Source organism: Rousettus aegyptiacus, unplaced genomic scaffold (assembly GCF_014176215.1).
Source record: "Rousettus aegyptiacus isolate mRouAeg1 unplaced genomic scaffold, mRouAeg1.p scaffold_m13_p_16, whole genome shotgun sequence".
Lineage (NCBI taxonomy): Eukaryota > Metazoa > Chordata > Mammalia > Chiroptera > Pteropodidae > Rousettus > Rousettus aegyptiacus.
This window is the reverse complement of record NW_023416291.1, coordinates 17290149-17305002: the sequence shown is the minus strand read 5'-3', so window position 1 is coordinate 17305002 and position 14854 is coordinate 17290149. Positions and strand designations below refer to the sequence as shown.

Below are 14854 nucleotides of genomic sequence, written 5' to 3'. Positions count from 1 at the left end.
CAATAGGACAGCATGATTACAATGGTTGTAGCAATAGAGTAAATTAAAACTATTCAGTACATTGAGTTAAGAGTTCATGCAGCCACAATTCAGTGTTACAAAAATAATGCTGAGCATCTCTGTCCAGAAGTGTTTTACCCAGATGGCGCATTTGACACAGTGCAGGGCAGGAACTGTACAGTGAAAAGCCAAATAAACGGTAAGGATTAGTCAAGTCTTAATTGAAAACCTACATAAAAAATACCTGGAAATTATGCCAGAGTTTCTTCTGTATCAAAACCACAGTCATCTGAGTTTCCTTTAGTTGATTAAATGAACATCAAAGTTGTCAGTAAAGCTAATCTTTGTACTTTGCTAGTTTTTATGCCTGTTACAGACTTCTTAGCTAAATAGGTATAGCTAAATTATACATCCAAGGACATAAACCAAAGTATTAACATTTTTATGATTTTTCCCCCTGCCAACTATCCAGGGAATCCTGAGCCGTTCTACTATGCTGATGACTTCTGTTATGAACTCCTTTCTTCTTTCAGGCACCATCTTCATTTTAAATAGATTTTGTGAAAAGTAGTTTCAAATCAAGTGATTTAATTTTATTCTCTAAATTTTAAACTAAATGCAAACTTATTGAAAGATTAAGATGAAAAATGCAGACTTGAAAAATATATAAGATTATTACAAGTATGACAGTTTTCTAAATGTTCAGAATAACTTCGTTTTATTTCTAGCAAAGATGAGGAAGTTTACTTAGAATATAACTGTTGCTTTTACTTTTCATTATTGGTACAAAGAAGTAACTGAAGTTCTGTTCAGATTTAGGAAACACTTGAATTAAATGCAATTTTTTAAAAATATTAAGTAGTATTAAACTTTAACAGTAAATTCATTGTCTTACCTCTCTTTATCCCAGTCAATACTATGTAATTGGTGTGTGCACGCGCGTGAGTGTGTGTGTATGTGTGTGTGTGTGTGTTATCTTTCAGGCTCTAAGTTCCTTGAAGTCGAGGATCATGCCGTCTAATTTCTCACTGTGCCTCGTTTCAGTGTTCTTATACAGTGCATCCTTACAGATGTTGAGAAAATAGGTTAAATGATTCTTACCAAATGAATGACTCAATGACTGCTTCTTTCAGTGGTATAGTAAAGCAATTGTGTTAGGTTTTGAAAAATAATTTAAATTTCTGAATGCAGTAAATTAACTTCCCTGATAATTTTTTTTTTTTTTTTTTTTTTTTTTAAGAATTTTCCACTAAGTTTCACTTGGTTTGCCTCTTAGCTTTGGAAAGCTCTTTGAAGCAACATTCCACTTATTCTTCTAGGCAGGCTGCTCTATCTACTCATTTCCAGTAGCTAGAGATGGAGGTGTTTTGAATGAGCACATCAGTGTTCTAGACAGAGATACTGTTTGAAATTATCCATGAACACAGTGCCGCTGAACATTATTGAGTGACATTTGTTTCTGTTGGTTGTGTCTGCTCTGACTAGCTGGTTTCTTTCAGATTGGCAGCTGGGATTATGCTGCAGTGAATGGACAGCTACAAGAAGTGCAGATTGTAGTGAGCCCAGGCTGAGCCGCAGTTTAATGTGTCTGGAATATATAGGCTCAGTTAAAGACACTAATGGGAAATCTGTGAATATTTTCAAAATGTATTAGTTTGTTTTACCTTAGTAACTTCCATAATACTGTTGAGTCGATGTGTAAATAAATATACTCCTTCCTCCCTGATTTTCCCTTTCCCCTGAATTCTTATCACTGCATTCTTAATTTTAATGTTTAACTTTATTTAGCAAGCTATTCTTTCTTTTTGCTCTTTATATACTCCACACCATCATGGCATGTGTATGCCTCCAGATACTAGATGCATTGTGAAAAACATATAAAATTTATATACCTTTCTAAATACTTGATTAATACTAAATGTTGGTAAAGTATTGCTAAAACTAATGGCTCCTTGAAATTAGAAATAAATTGGGAAATTAGCTCAAAATAAATTAACTTTGTAGCAGAATCTACTAATTTCACAATTTCTGACCAATTTATCAATTAAAGTTGTTCCTAGATTGTTAAAAAGTACTTCTGACTACCGTCTGAATGGAAAAATTAAACTTCCTAAAGCTATATTAAATATTGACAGATTTTTCTTTAGATTTTTATAGTTTTTTAGTTTTAGATTTTTTTCAAAATGGAAAATTTTTTGTTATTCATTTTTAAAGTAATGCATGCTTTGTATAAGATGTCAAACAGTATAAAAGTGAAGAAGTTATTAATTTTTATCCCTCCAGTCCTTTTATTCACCCCACAGTAGATATAACAGCCGATAATAGTTTGGCATGTACCCTTCCCGATTTTACATGTGTGTGCTCATGTGCCTGTATGTGTATACTCCGTAACACATATAAATATGTGTGTGTTTACATTTTTAATTTGTTTTTTACTTAAGTGAGATCATATACTATATTATTTCATAATTAGGAATTTTTCTTTCATCAATATATTATAGACGAGTTTCTATGTCAGATATATTAAACTCAAATCACTCATTTTAATGACTGCATAGTATCTCATTATCATAAGTTAAGTAGTTTTCCTCTTAATTTTTACTGTTATAGAGTGCTGTATTTAAATCTTTGCATTCATCTGAATCTTTCCTTAGAGAATTTGTAGAAGTAGAGTCAATAATTCAATCTTTATTTGAAAACATAAAAAGTTGACCCTGGACTAATTCTTGTGTTTCTCTAATTTCTCAAAATTTAAAAAAAAAAAAAATGTTGTATTTCGAGTTTAAATTTACATAGAATTCTGTTCAATTTAACTTATTTCTTCACTTTATCCCTCTTCTATGTGGATTATTTTGCTTATTTTGCTGATTAAATGTCATCGGGTCTATAGTTTGAGCATTTATCTGATAAAGTTTTAAATATTCTCTATGCTAGTAGACCCATGACATCTTTTTTTTCAGATAGCCTATTTATTTATTATTTACACTTCTACTTTAAAAGTTTGAATTCTGTTTTCTTTATTTCTAGGATACTTTGCATATTTGCATTTCATTCTTAAACGATTCCTTTTAAATTGCTCAAGTTAGGTTTATTAATGCCATTTCTTTTTAATGTTGTGCATTTATTGCTTCGATTCTATATTTCATTTAAGTTAAGAGGGAATCTTGTACAAACTTGAACATATAATAATTAAGTAGTCTTTTGAGTAGTGTACTTTTTCAATTTGCTGATATCAAAGCTAAATCTAAGAGTGGTCCTGAAGGGCAGTGAGACTGGTCAACTAGTTAGCTGGTTTGTAAACTGAGGGGAAACCCGTCAGATACCCAGCGGGTTGCTCTACCACTTGCAGCAAGAGGAAAACTGGCACAAGTAATAATACACATAACGCAGTAGAATCACCGGATAGTCTCAACGTGACTCTTTTCAAATATTGGAAAACGAGTTGATTTATAAATCCAAGTATGAAGTCTCGTTTGGATTTTTAAATATTTTTTTAGTAAAGAAATCTAGAATCTTAAGACAGCTTTCCAGAACTTAATTTTGGTAATGTCAGAAAATTTTAATATATATTTGCTAATATATTAACAAATGGCATGTCTTTTCTTTGTTTTAGTTTCCCTATCCCAATTTTATAGTGCTTTTACATGTAAATATATAGTGGATAAAATTCAATTTCAGAGTTGTATGCTTAAAAAAAGCAGTGTATGTACATGTTTAATTTAATTGCGTCCATATGTTTAAATTATTTCTCCCCCAAACCCATCTTAAAATAAAACTTTACAACTTTATTGTTGGTTACTGTTGTACTGAGTTAACTCGTTTCCTCTGTTAGATTAAAAAGACTAGTTCAGAGAGACCAAAATAATTATTGTTAAATCAAAGCCAAATACTACATTGTCACTAAGCCAAGTCCACTTTCCTTTACTTTTATTCCTTTTTTCTTTTCATTGTATCTATAAATATATATAGATACACACATATATATAAGCACACTGTCTCTTTCTCTATATAGCCATAAAATCATGCAAGTATGCAATATTTGGCACAGAAAACAATAGAACGCACAGCTTGTTGAAAATCTTTTTATAATATTTCCATTTGGAAATCCATTAATAAATTCTCTAGGTAATATTTGAGATGCTCTTTATAAAATATAAATATGTGGTTTTACTGGAATGTCTCGAGGTATTTGCATAGTCTTTTTTATTACTATGTACTTCAACATCTGGAATGCTGCCTGCCGAAATCAGGTTTTATTATAGAAAGTAGTAACAGGCTATTTACAGAAATAATTGGCAATTGATTAGTAAGAATATTAATAAAGTAAGCTTTTTAGTAGAAATATTTAGTAGGATGTTTTATTTAGTGCTGGGTGGCTCTGTAATAGTGGTAAAAGTGTATCTCGTAGCTGCATCCCTGCTGAATTATGTTGACTTGGATGGCCATTCATTCATTCGATAAATATTTATTGAGCACCTACAATGTGGCAAGCCCCCAGAAGCATAGAAATACTTGGCAGTCTCTGGTCTCAAGGAGACTTTCAGTCTAATCAGCAAGACAAAAATTAAACCAGTATTGAGAATATTAGATAAGTAGGTAGTACGAGTCTGTGCACATTGCTCCAAGAGCTACAGGGAGAAGGGACAGCAACAGTCTGGATGAGATCAGGAAAGGATTTTGTGCAGGACAGAGATGCCTGAGCTGAGTCTCAAAGAATGCGAAGGACGTAATCACAGAGAAAGGGAATATTTAAAAAAAAAGAAAAAAAAGAAAACCATATATACAAAGGCAGTATAACACACCTCTCACAGAGTGTGAGAGTAACAGTGGCAGAGGATGAGATTGGAAACAGGCAGGAGATAGGTTACTATTATTATTAATCTTAATTGAGTAGTTTGGTAACTTTTATTAAATGCTTACTTAAGTCTTTTGTGTATGTGTTGTAATAATAACATCGAACACTGATCGCTTACTATTCTATGCATTTTATGTTATCTCATTTAATCTTTACAACAACCCAGTAAAATACCCCCTATTATTATCACCATTTTTAAATGGAAAAAAAAAAAAAAAACTAAGGCATAGGAAGTTAAGTAACTTGCCTAAAGTCACTCAGTTAATATGTGACAGAGCTAAGATTGGAACCGAGGCAGTCTTGTTCCAGTGTGCATAGTTAGCCCCGTGCCATGGTGCCACCCCAGGATAAGGAATTTGGATGGAAAGATTTTAACTACAGAAGTTACATAATCAAATTTACAAAATCAAATTTGGACATCTCTTTCCAAGTCTAGTTGTTTTTAACTCCCTCCAAAGAAAGATGAAAGCTGATGACTAATGTTTATAATTTTCGGTCATTATAGGATATTTTGCTCTCAGTGTAGTTTTTCAGTAGAAATGAAAATAAACTGCTTAAAGGCAGAAATACCCTCTTATTTTTCAATGAATATTTCTAGCACATTGCCAAGCTGAGCCCCTTTAAGATAACTGAAGGCCAAATGTGTTAATAATTATTGAAGTTAACTAATGAATAAATGGGAATTTATTATCCTATTCCATAATAACATTTAACAAATAAATTTTTTAAAAAGATATCACCTGGGACCAAAACTCTCTGGGTGAAGGAAAGGTCATTAAAAACAGTTTAGGCACTTGATAGAGTTCATTACACTACCCTATTACCAGTCCACCTTCCTAAACCTTATACCTATATGTTGCCTGTGATTTCAAATCTCCCTTAAACCTCTAAATTTTTTGTTGTTCTATACAAAGGTCTACAGGGAAAAGTGAAGAGAGAGCAATAAAGTTATTTAAGGGGCTTTTTCAAATCGCACATATTCCCCCAGGATTTCTGACTTGGCCCTTAATAATCGCGGCTTTGGTGAGTCAACAGTGTCGTCGTTTCCCTCAGGTGTGTTGGGGGATGAGTAAATGAGAATCACTGCCTTCAGTGACATCGTTCAGAGCTTCACTGAAAGACTCTTTTGGTCTCTTTGTAATAGTAGATACCAGCCTTCACTTATCACTTCGCATCCTTCCCCATGCCCCCATTTCGCCCTCAAGAACTGTACTCATCTCAAGCTTGGTTTTATCTCAGTACTGCCCGAGATGAGGGACAGGGGTCTGGGCGAGTTTACTATATATGATAGGCACTCGGTAAACTTTTTTGTTGCGTGATACTGTGTGGAAGGTACTGTTCTACCTGCTGCACACTACTAGAATGTAATGTTATTCTGACCCTTATGGTATAGAGACAGACTAGTAATCTATTAAAAGTTAACATTGCAAGGAAGCCTGAATCAGGTGTGCATCAGCACATGAACAAGCTGTGAGATTTGGTAAATATCACACCAACGAGGTGGAACTGAAGCAGGGTTTTCTAGAGACAGGTAGGACTTAGAATATTAAAGATGAGGGTAACCATTCCAGGAAGGGCGGTAGCAGGAGAGAAAATGTAAGGCAGAAATAGTTGGTTATATTTTTGGAAGAAAACCAGCTTGACAAGAAAATACAGCATAAGGGTGTTCGATGAAGGAATAGTTAGGAAGGTAGGTCAGCCTTCACGGCCTGGCATGAGGCCTTTATCTTTTAAGTGCTGGGGATCAATTTAAGACATTTGATCAGATGGATAGGGCATAAAGGAGAGTGGGAAAACTCAGTTTACACTGAAGGGGGAAACTAAATGGAGAAAAACAGTCAAGAGGCTGTCGCAGTACTTAGTACCTAAAATTATAAGGAGCCTGGATTTGGGAAGGAATGATGAATATGAGAAACTTTATAAAAGAAATTATTGGATCTGGTGACTGATTATATAAATGGCAGAAAGATTCTGAGCATTAAAAAAAAATGAAAAGAGGAATCTATCACTTGACTGAAGAATGCTAGGATAAAATTAATTTTTCCATATTTAGATATGTTAATTTTAGGTGTGCTGAGACATACCCAATATACATGGATCGCCATCAGGCAGAAGTGTAAGTGGACACTTCAGAGAAATCGGCTGTCCTCAGGTTTTAGATTTGGAAATCTAAAATGCATGTAAGGTTTGAATTTATGACAGAAGAAAAGATTTCCAGGACAGAAAGTTTAGATTGTGAAAATTGGAGTGCTAAAGAGAACTTGCAGTGATGAGTTCATTTATGGATGAGAAGGAAGAATAGAAGTCAGCAAAGGACTGAGAAAAAGAGAGTAGAATTAAAGGAGAACCAGCCTAGGGTAAAGCCACGGAAGCCACGAAAGAAAGAATGTTCAGAACCTGGAATGTGATCAGCAGTGTAAATTGCTTCAGAGATCAAGCTGAATGAAAAAGGGCAAGTGAGTTTTAGAAACCATGATAAGGATATAGAATTATCAGTTGATATAAAGTATGACTATAAAGATTTGAGATTATAATCATTGCCTTACAGTATCATTCCATACTTTTCATACTTGAAAAAAATGCTTCTTAATGTACCTTTATCACCGACAACTCAAAGGTTAGTCAAGAAATAAAGCGTTTGTGTCTAAGAATGCTATAATCTTTTTAGATGCTTTAAAGACTTGGAAAGAAATTTTTTGAGTACCCTCTGTGGGATAACATAGCTTTTATTTTGCCATTGAAACAGAATAATCAGACCTCTATGTTACATGACTTGAAAAAGCCTTTTCCTCAGAGAGGCCAGTAATGTGCAAATCCTATTAAAATGTTAAGACTGTTTTAAAAAAAAAATGTTAAAAAGAGGAGATTGGTGTTTTGAAAGTTTTCTCATATCTTTATCATTTCAAAGCAATGTTAAGTGCAAAGCAGGATACGTAGTATCAAGACCAGTTACATTAAATTTATATCCACAATCGAAATTTGCATGCAGCGACATCCTTCTTAGTTTCCCGGTCGTGGCTGGCATTGTTGACCATTCTCTCTTTGGACTCCCTCCTTACACCCTCCATAGCACACCGTCCTGCCCCCCGCTCCCAGTTCCTCCTCCGTCTTCTTTATTCCTTCTACGTGTCGTAGCCTAAGTATGCGTATTTCCTAAGGTTCAGTTCTACGTCCTTTGGTGTGTCTCCTCTCTTTTCCTCCTGGAGCTTATCTGGATTTCAGACTGTGCTCCAGAGCTCTACGATTTCTTACAATTGTCTCAGGAGCTGCTGAGGAATCTTGTTTCTTAAAGGATGGTGTGGCCCACCTTTAAAGTAGAACAGCTTTATCTCTACAGCTGTTTTTTATATATTCAAGTTTCATGTAAGATTTTGTTTGAAAAAGAAACTCATATCCTCTGCTTAAAAATACACATATATACACAGTGAGCAGGAAAGATAAAAAAACATTGACTTAAACTTCTCTATTATGAATGACACCCAAAAATCAATACCTCCGATCTTTCATCTCGGAGCCAGTCTTGTGCTTTCTCTTGTGCATTGGGCGTCTTGACCTGTATAGATGGCTCTCACTTGCACTTCAAATTCCACGTTTACCAAACTAGTTCTCCTTAACAGAAACATATTTCCATTCATTGCTTTACTACTCTCTAAAATATGCAAGTTCAAAGGAAAAGAATTAGTTTTGTCTTTTTTTCTTCTAATCATTGCTCAGAGTCATCAGTCTTTACGAAACGTTAACTTTTTCCTTACATCATGGTTCATATATTCGTCCCTTTCTTTCAGATACCACAGCTTTCATGAAGATTGAGGCGTACAGTTTTTATGCTTTGGGCTGCTCTCTCGGCGCTTACCCCAGCAGTATATTTTTAATCCTGGAGCCAGACTGTAGTTTTCTAAAATAACACATTCGTCGTCATCATAAACTCCTGAAGCATTTCTTCTTTCCCTATTTTAGCTGTGTTAAATGGGGATCGCACTGAGCCCCACACCTAATAATGTTACAGTATTTTATTTAGTACTCTGTATGTGCTAGGTACCATTGTAAGCACTTTATATGTATTATTTAATTTTCCGAATGATTCTATGAGCTAGGCATTATCGCCTTTGTTTTATGAGTGAGGAAACCGAGATTAAGCTGTTTGTCCGAAGTCACGCAGTAGATGGATGGCAAAGTCAGGAGTAGCACTCCGAATCACCTGACAGACAGCACAAGTGTGGAAGTGGTCTGTCCCCCCTCCCTTCCTTTTATGGGGGAAAAGGCATGTGGTCTCTTGTGCAGGCACCGCCAGGGCAGCAGTCAAGGGAAAGGGTGCCGGTTTTGCTAAAAGAACTTCAGGGTTTACATTCGTGAGCTCAGCCCCTAAGTCTATGTATCATAAAATAGTGTTCCCACTTTCTCAGTGACTACTTTTAGGCTTCAAGTTGCTATTTTGTGATATTTTTTCTTCCTCAACCTAGAGATTGTGCTTGACATTGATCATAAATTGATTTTACCCCATCGAAAATATTTTAGGTGCAGGTCTGAAACGATCTTAATCTCAATTTCTCACTTCCTATTGGCTCCTTTTCTTGTCTCTAAAGTCTAGGGCCAGCCTTATCCCCCACTGTCGAAAACCAACCCTTGCCCAGCCATGCTGCTCCACTAATTGCGTCTGAACGTGCTTTGTTCATTGTAATGATGATGGCGATGATGAATAGAGATATCTTATTAATACATTCATTAGATTGTGAGCTCACGTCTTGTGTGTGTGTGCGTGCAAGTGCGTGCATGCACGTGTGCACGCACGCTCAGTCTTATCCCTAGGCCCTGGCATACTACCTAACAGATAGGGAGGAATGATAGCTTAATGGTTGAGAGTACATGCTGCTTGGGTGCAAATTTTGAGTCTGCCATTTAAATGCTGTGTGACATTGGACAAGATATTTGCATTCTTTGTGCATTATTTTCCTTATCTATAAAATGGATATCATAAAGTACTCACAATATACAGTTTAAAGATGCCAAGATAGTAAATCACTTGGCAAAGTTTCTGGCAAATAGTACTAAATCAATATTCATTATTGTGTTGTTACCAGCCCTCAATGAATATTTGTTGACTTCATATAGAGGATCTAATGCATATGAGGCACTTTATTATGTTTTTTACGTAAATATCATTTAATCCTTAATATAACACTATGAGGTGAGTACTCTTAATATCTACATTTTATAGGAGAGAAAATGGAAACTCAGAGGTTAAATAACTTACCCTAGATTGCTTAGCTTATAAGTGGTGTGCACGTAGGGTTTGGCTTCAGAACCCACGCTGCTTCCACTGTACCCGTCAGCTCCACAAAGGTCCTTTCCAATCTTTTCTCCCTAAGCAAATCATAGAGCATTCCTCGAACTTATTGGACTGACTGCATCAAACTTATTCAAGCATCCAGGTGCATTTTCCCTGCTTCCTGTACTAAGAATACATTCTTTAAACGTTGAGACCTTATACTGCTGTGTACATAGTTGATGCTCATTGAATGCTTAATGAATGAATTGCTATCATTGTTTCTTACAAAATCATTGTAAGGGACTCTGGTGGTAGCCTCATCAAATGAAAAGGAAATTGATACTGGATAATGATTATATTTTCTTGCCTATGATTTATTAATTGCCTGAAGTTTTATAGAACATGTAAAAATTGAAGATATTATCTCAGGGACTGAAAAAATAATATGATGAACATCTATTCTTTGACGAATTTGAGAGGTTTTCTTCATCCTCAGCCTGGAGGTAAAGAATACTGACAGTGATAGAGGCATAGGAGTCATCTTTATGTATCTTTGCTTCCTCCTCTCCCCTCACACTTAGTGTAGATTAATTCATTCAGCCAACCTAGGGATCCAACAGTAAAGAAGATAGGTAAGGTCCTTGCTCTCAAGGATCGTGTGTTTTAGTGAGAGGAGACAGACATAAACAAGTAAACAAATCAAATAATTAGATAGTGATAGCATCTGGCATTTAATAGTTCCCCATGATGAGGGAGTTATTGGGGACTGGGTAGTGAGCATCTGTGCTAGGTGTACAGAAAGAGCCATGGGAGGGAGTGCCTTGCAAAGGATGCGAGCACACGTCTTTTGCAAAGGGCACATACACATGTTTCTTATGTTTAGTTAGTCCTTGGTTTAACCATCTCATGCTTGGATGCAACATATGGCTTTTACTTTGTTGTTTAGCCACCCAGGTTCAAGGAGACTGTCGACAATTATGCCCTTCCTGTGGCAAAACTAATAGCATCAAGCCATTTTCACAGGTGCTGTGTTTCTTTTTTCCTCCTTTCGACTTCCCAGGATGAAATGGAGCCTAGAATCAAAGCAGCAATGGGTTTTCTCTATACCTGTAAAAGATTAGCTTTAGTCATCAGGGATGATGCAAGCAGAGAAAAAAGTGCAAGGAAACAGAAAGGAAGCCAAAAAGGATAATTTCTGATCTAATAGCTGGTTTCTGTTTCATATCACTGAGCCGAATGGGAAAGTTTTAGGAACAGCTTCCACGGCACTAAAGGACAACCTCACCCTCAGTGCCCTTACCAGGTGCTTAGCCCCACTGTGAAAACATAAGGTCGAATTTCAACATGAACCAAGCCGAAAGTACGGAATGACATTTTCAGGTGACAGTTGTGGTTCCATTGCCTGTAATTAGCACCTCTTAACCCTCAAACTCGCCCGTGCCTTTTTCAGGCTGTTGAAGCTCAAATCCGAAGTTTTGGACAGACGCCTTCTCAGCTGCTCATAGAGCCCCATCCTCCCAGAGGTTCCGCCATGCAGGTGGTAAGTGCTGCTGTCACTCTTCTCACTTCTCGCCTCTTTGAGACCGCGCTTGCCGTTCATAATAGTCTTTTGTTGTATTTGAGATTCTTCACCACATCTGTGCCTGTTCTTATGCAATGCTTGCTAACCTGCTAGCAACCAGCAAAAAATTCTGCATGCTCTCCTATAATCTATGGGAAGGTAAACGTTACTCCAGTGCTCTAGTATTTCATCAGTTCATGTTTTGTGTTACAGAATTAAAAGGTTTATAATCATCACATATGCTCACTGTAGAATAAAGACTCCAGACATAGGATTGATGTTTTCTGGTTTGGTCCTATTAGTTTCTAGATTAGTTTTGTTACTGAGTTTATTCTTTACTTCCCAATATGTTTTTCAGATTGAGAATTTTCAAACGAATTCTGATACGTAAGATACTGTTTCTGAGGGTCAGAGACATCAGGGAGAAAAAAAAATGGTAGTTTGGTGTATGAAACCACCTAAAGTTTAGTGGCATAAAACAGTGATTGATATTTCTCGTGATTCTGAGGGTTAAACAGCCTTTCTTCTGCTCACCCTGGCTCCCTCACACACTGCTAGGGGTAGGCTGAGATGGCCGGACCCTTCTTTCCGTGTGGGCTTTGATCCTCAAGGAAGCTAGCCGAGGGCATCTCCATGGTGGGCGCAGCGTTCCAAGAGAACGTTTCCGTAAGACTTCTTGGGGCTTGCTTTGGAACTTGCACATCATTGACGCTACATTCTATTGGTCAGAGCAACTCAGAGGCCAGTCCGAAATCAAGAGTAGGAAAATAGACTCGGGTTGCAAAATAATGTTGCCATTCTCCTTTATAGTTCCTGAAATTTCAGGGGGTGGAGGGATTAATCAATGATTAAAAAAGGATTCAGCACAGTAACAAATATTGAAAGGCATGATAAAAATTTCTTTAAAGAACAGACTGTAGGTATTATATTTTTTTTTCTTAAATTGTCCCTCAATGAAAACGAGTTGCTCCTTACTATTTTAAAATAAGAATAAGAAAAATAAATTCTTTTTCCATAAATGTAATGAATAATTTGAAGTAGATTCTGATTCTGTGTTGTAGTTTAGAGATGGCAGAGTTTTGCCAGGTGCTGGTAAGCAGAGGAGCAGCAACGAGGGCGAGAGCGCACGATGTGGCCCTTCCTGCCTCTGGCTCTTTTCTTTTTTCCCTTCTCTTCTTTGTGTCTTTTCCCTTTCGCCCTCTGTGTCATTTTCTTTCTTACTCCGAGCCTTTTTTTACCTTCTTTTTCATAATAAACTACAAGCATTTTCTAAATTATTTGCATCATCTTTTCCAAGTGTTTTTAAACAAGCAAAATCAGATTTAAATGAACATCTAAAGGGTAACTTGAGTGAGCAGAAAACTACACAAAAAGGGAACATTTAGCCAGAACAATGGAAGATAATGCCATAAAAATAGTAAGAATGATTAATGTTTGGGGTTTGGAATTAGCTTTAGTAATAGCTTGTCAGTGAGACCCCGGCTGTCGTGGTGCGGGCTGATGGAAGCCCCTCTGCTGCTCCACTGGCTTTCTACCTGGGTCACTGCACAGCCTTGGTCACTGGGGCACTGAGGGGGTTCCCACCGCCAAGCCTCCCTCCCCAGCAAAAGGATTACCGGTGCATCGAGGCAGGTCTGCTTTGCTGTCCCCTAGGGTGGGAAGGCAGGGAAGGCACAAACTCCTATGAAGATAGGAAACTGTCTTTCTCTTTATCTTTATGCACCGAATTGAAAACCTGAACTTTCAGACTTACGTAAATTGTGGTTTGCATCTTATACATAAATGGGAGGGGAAGAAAAGTGTGTTAGAAAGAAACCAGAGATGTCAACAAGTGTACACTTAATCTGGAAAAACCGAACGAAATTTGGCTAGCAGTTTCCTACTTCTGCCTCAGACTTGGCTCACAGAGGTTCCTAGATAAGGGTCTGTTTCTCTTACCCCCTTTTTACCAGCTGCGCTGCTCATCTTCAGCACTTGCCATCACCGCAGACTAGCCGGATATGCTTTTGCTTATTTCTGGTGCTCCTGTTTCGTGCTTACTAGCCGAGTACAAGAGTGTTTCCTGTTTCTTGCCTGCACTGGGAGCTCAGGTCGGACTGGGATGTGTAGGAGCAGGCTGGAGGGACAGCTTGATGGAAGAATGCAGAGGGCAGTTTTGGATGTGGGGTCGGCGGCTTTCTGTGGAAAGTGTCTTGTCCTCGCCTTGTAGCTAAGAGTTGGCCCACTAGAGTCACTGTGTAAACAAGACATTCTTCTTACACATTAGACTTTTTCCTGCTTTTTTTAAGGGCATAAACATTGAAATTATTCAATTTGAGTCTAACGGTATTTGCTATATGAGTTGGTAAGCTCAAAAATATATATCAACTTCTTTGCAGTAAGACTGTGATGTATGTTATAATTCTGACTTTCTCAGAGTGTATAAATTGACTTTAGTAAATATTATTTTAAAAAACTACATAATTGAAAAATAAAGCTTAGTACTCTGAAATTATGTTCATTTCCTTTTCCCAGGACTTCTTCATAACTAGCTTATAGGATATTTTGTTTGATGTTGCTCATTGTTTCTCAGTTTTACCCATCAAAGGTCCTTTGTATGACAAAGATTACTTACTGGTATCAGAGGTTTTAAAAATAAAAGGCCTAAATGTTGGTTGTTTTTACTACCATTCACATGAGTTCCCCCATCAGCCATCAGTGCACCCCCCCACACGTACGCACGCACACACACACACGCACACACACGCACCCACACACGCACACACACACACACACGAACATAACAGAAATTAAAGCCACCTCGTGCTGCGTTAAGTGCATGAGCCATAATATACACCAGGTGTAGTAATTAGCAGGCACACGAAGGCTGCCTATTTGTCTGGTTTTGCTGCTGTTGCTGTATCCCCCTGTGTTTTCACACCATCAGATAGTTGGATTTAATTGAGGCCACATCAGATGAGGCATTACTGACACCTTTAATTGAATGAGCATCCAGGGAGGATTAACTCATAATATTGATTGGCTTTTAGCCACTTGCTCAGAAGGGTGTCTGGGTAGCTTATTAGTTGCCTTTATTTACACCTTTATGCAAAGAGTGCAAATAGGAATTCTTAGTGCAATATGTTTTTCTAAGTACTCTTAATAACTTTTTTAAAAGGACTGATAATAAAAA

The 14854-nt window shown here is 36.9% G+C and overlaps 1 protein-coding gene across 9 annotated transcripts in view; it reads left to right on the top strand.

The window, feature by feature from the left end:
• LRBA (LPS responsive beige-like anchor protein) overlaps window positions 1-14854 on the top strand; it is a 541206-nt gene that overhangs the window by 481876 nt on the left and 44476 nt on the right. For all 9 annotated transcript variants that reach the window (XM_036234292.1, XM_036234286.1, XM_036234291.1 and 6 more), the window contains one exon: window positions 11572-11661. In XM_036234292.1, coding sequence (XP_036090185.1) covers window positions 11572-11661 — 90 coding nt within the window. The remainder of the gene's footprint in view (window positions 1-11571; window positions 11662-14854) is intronic.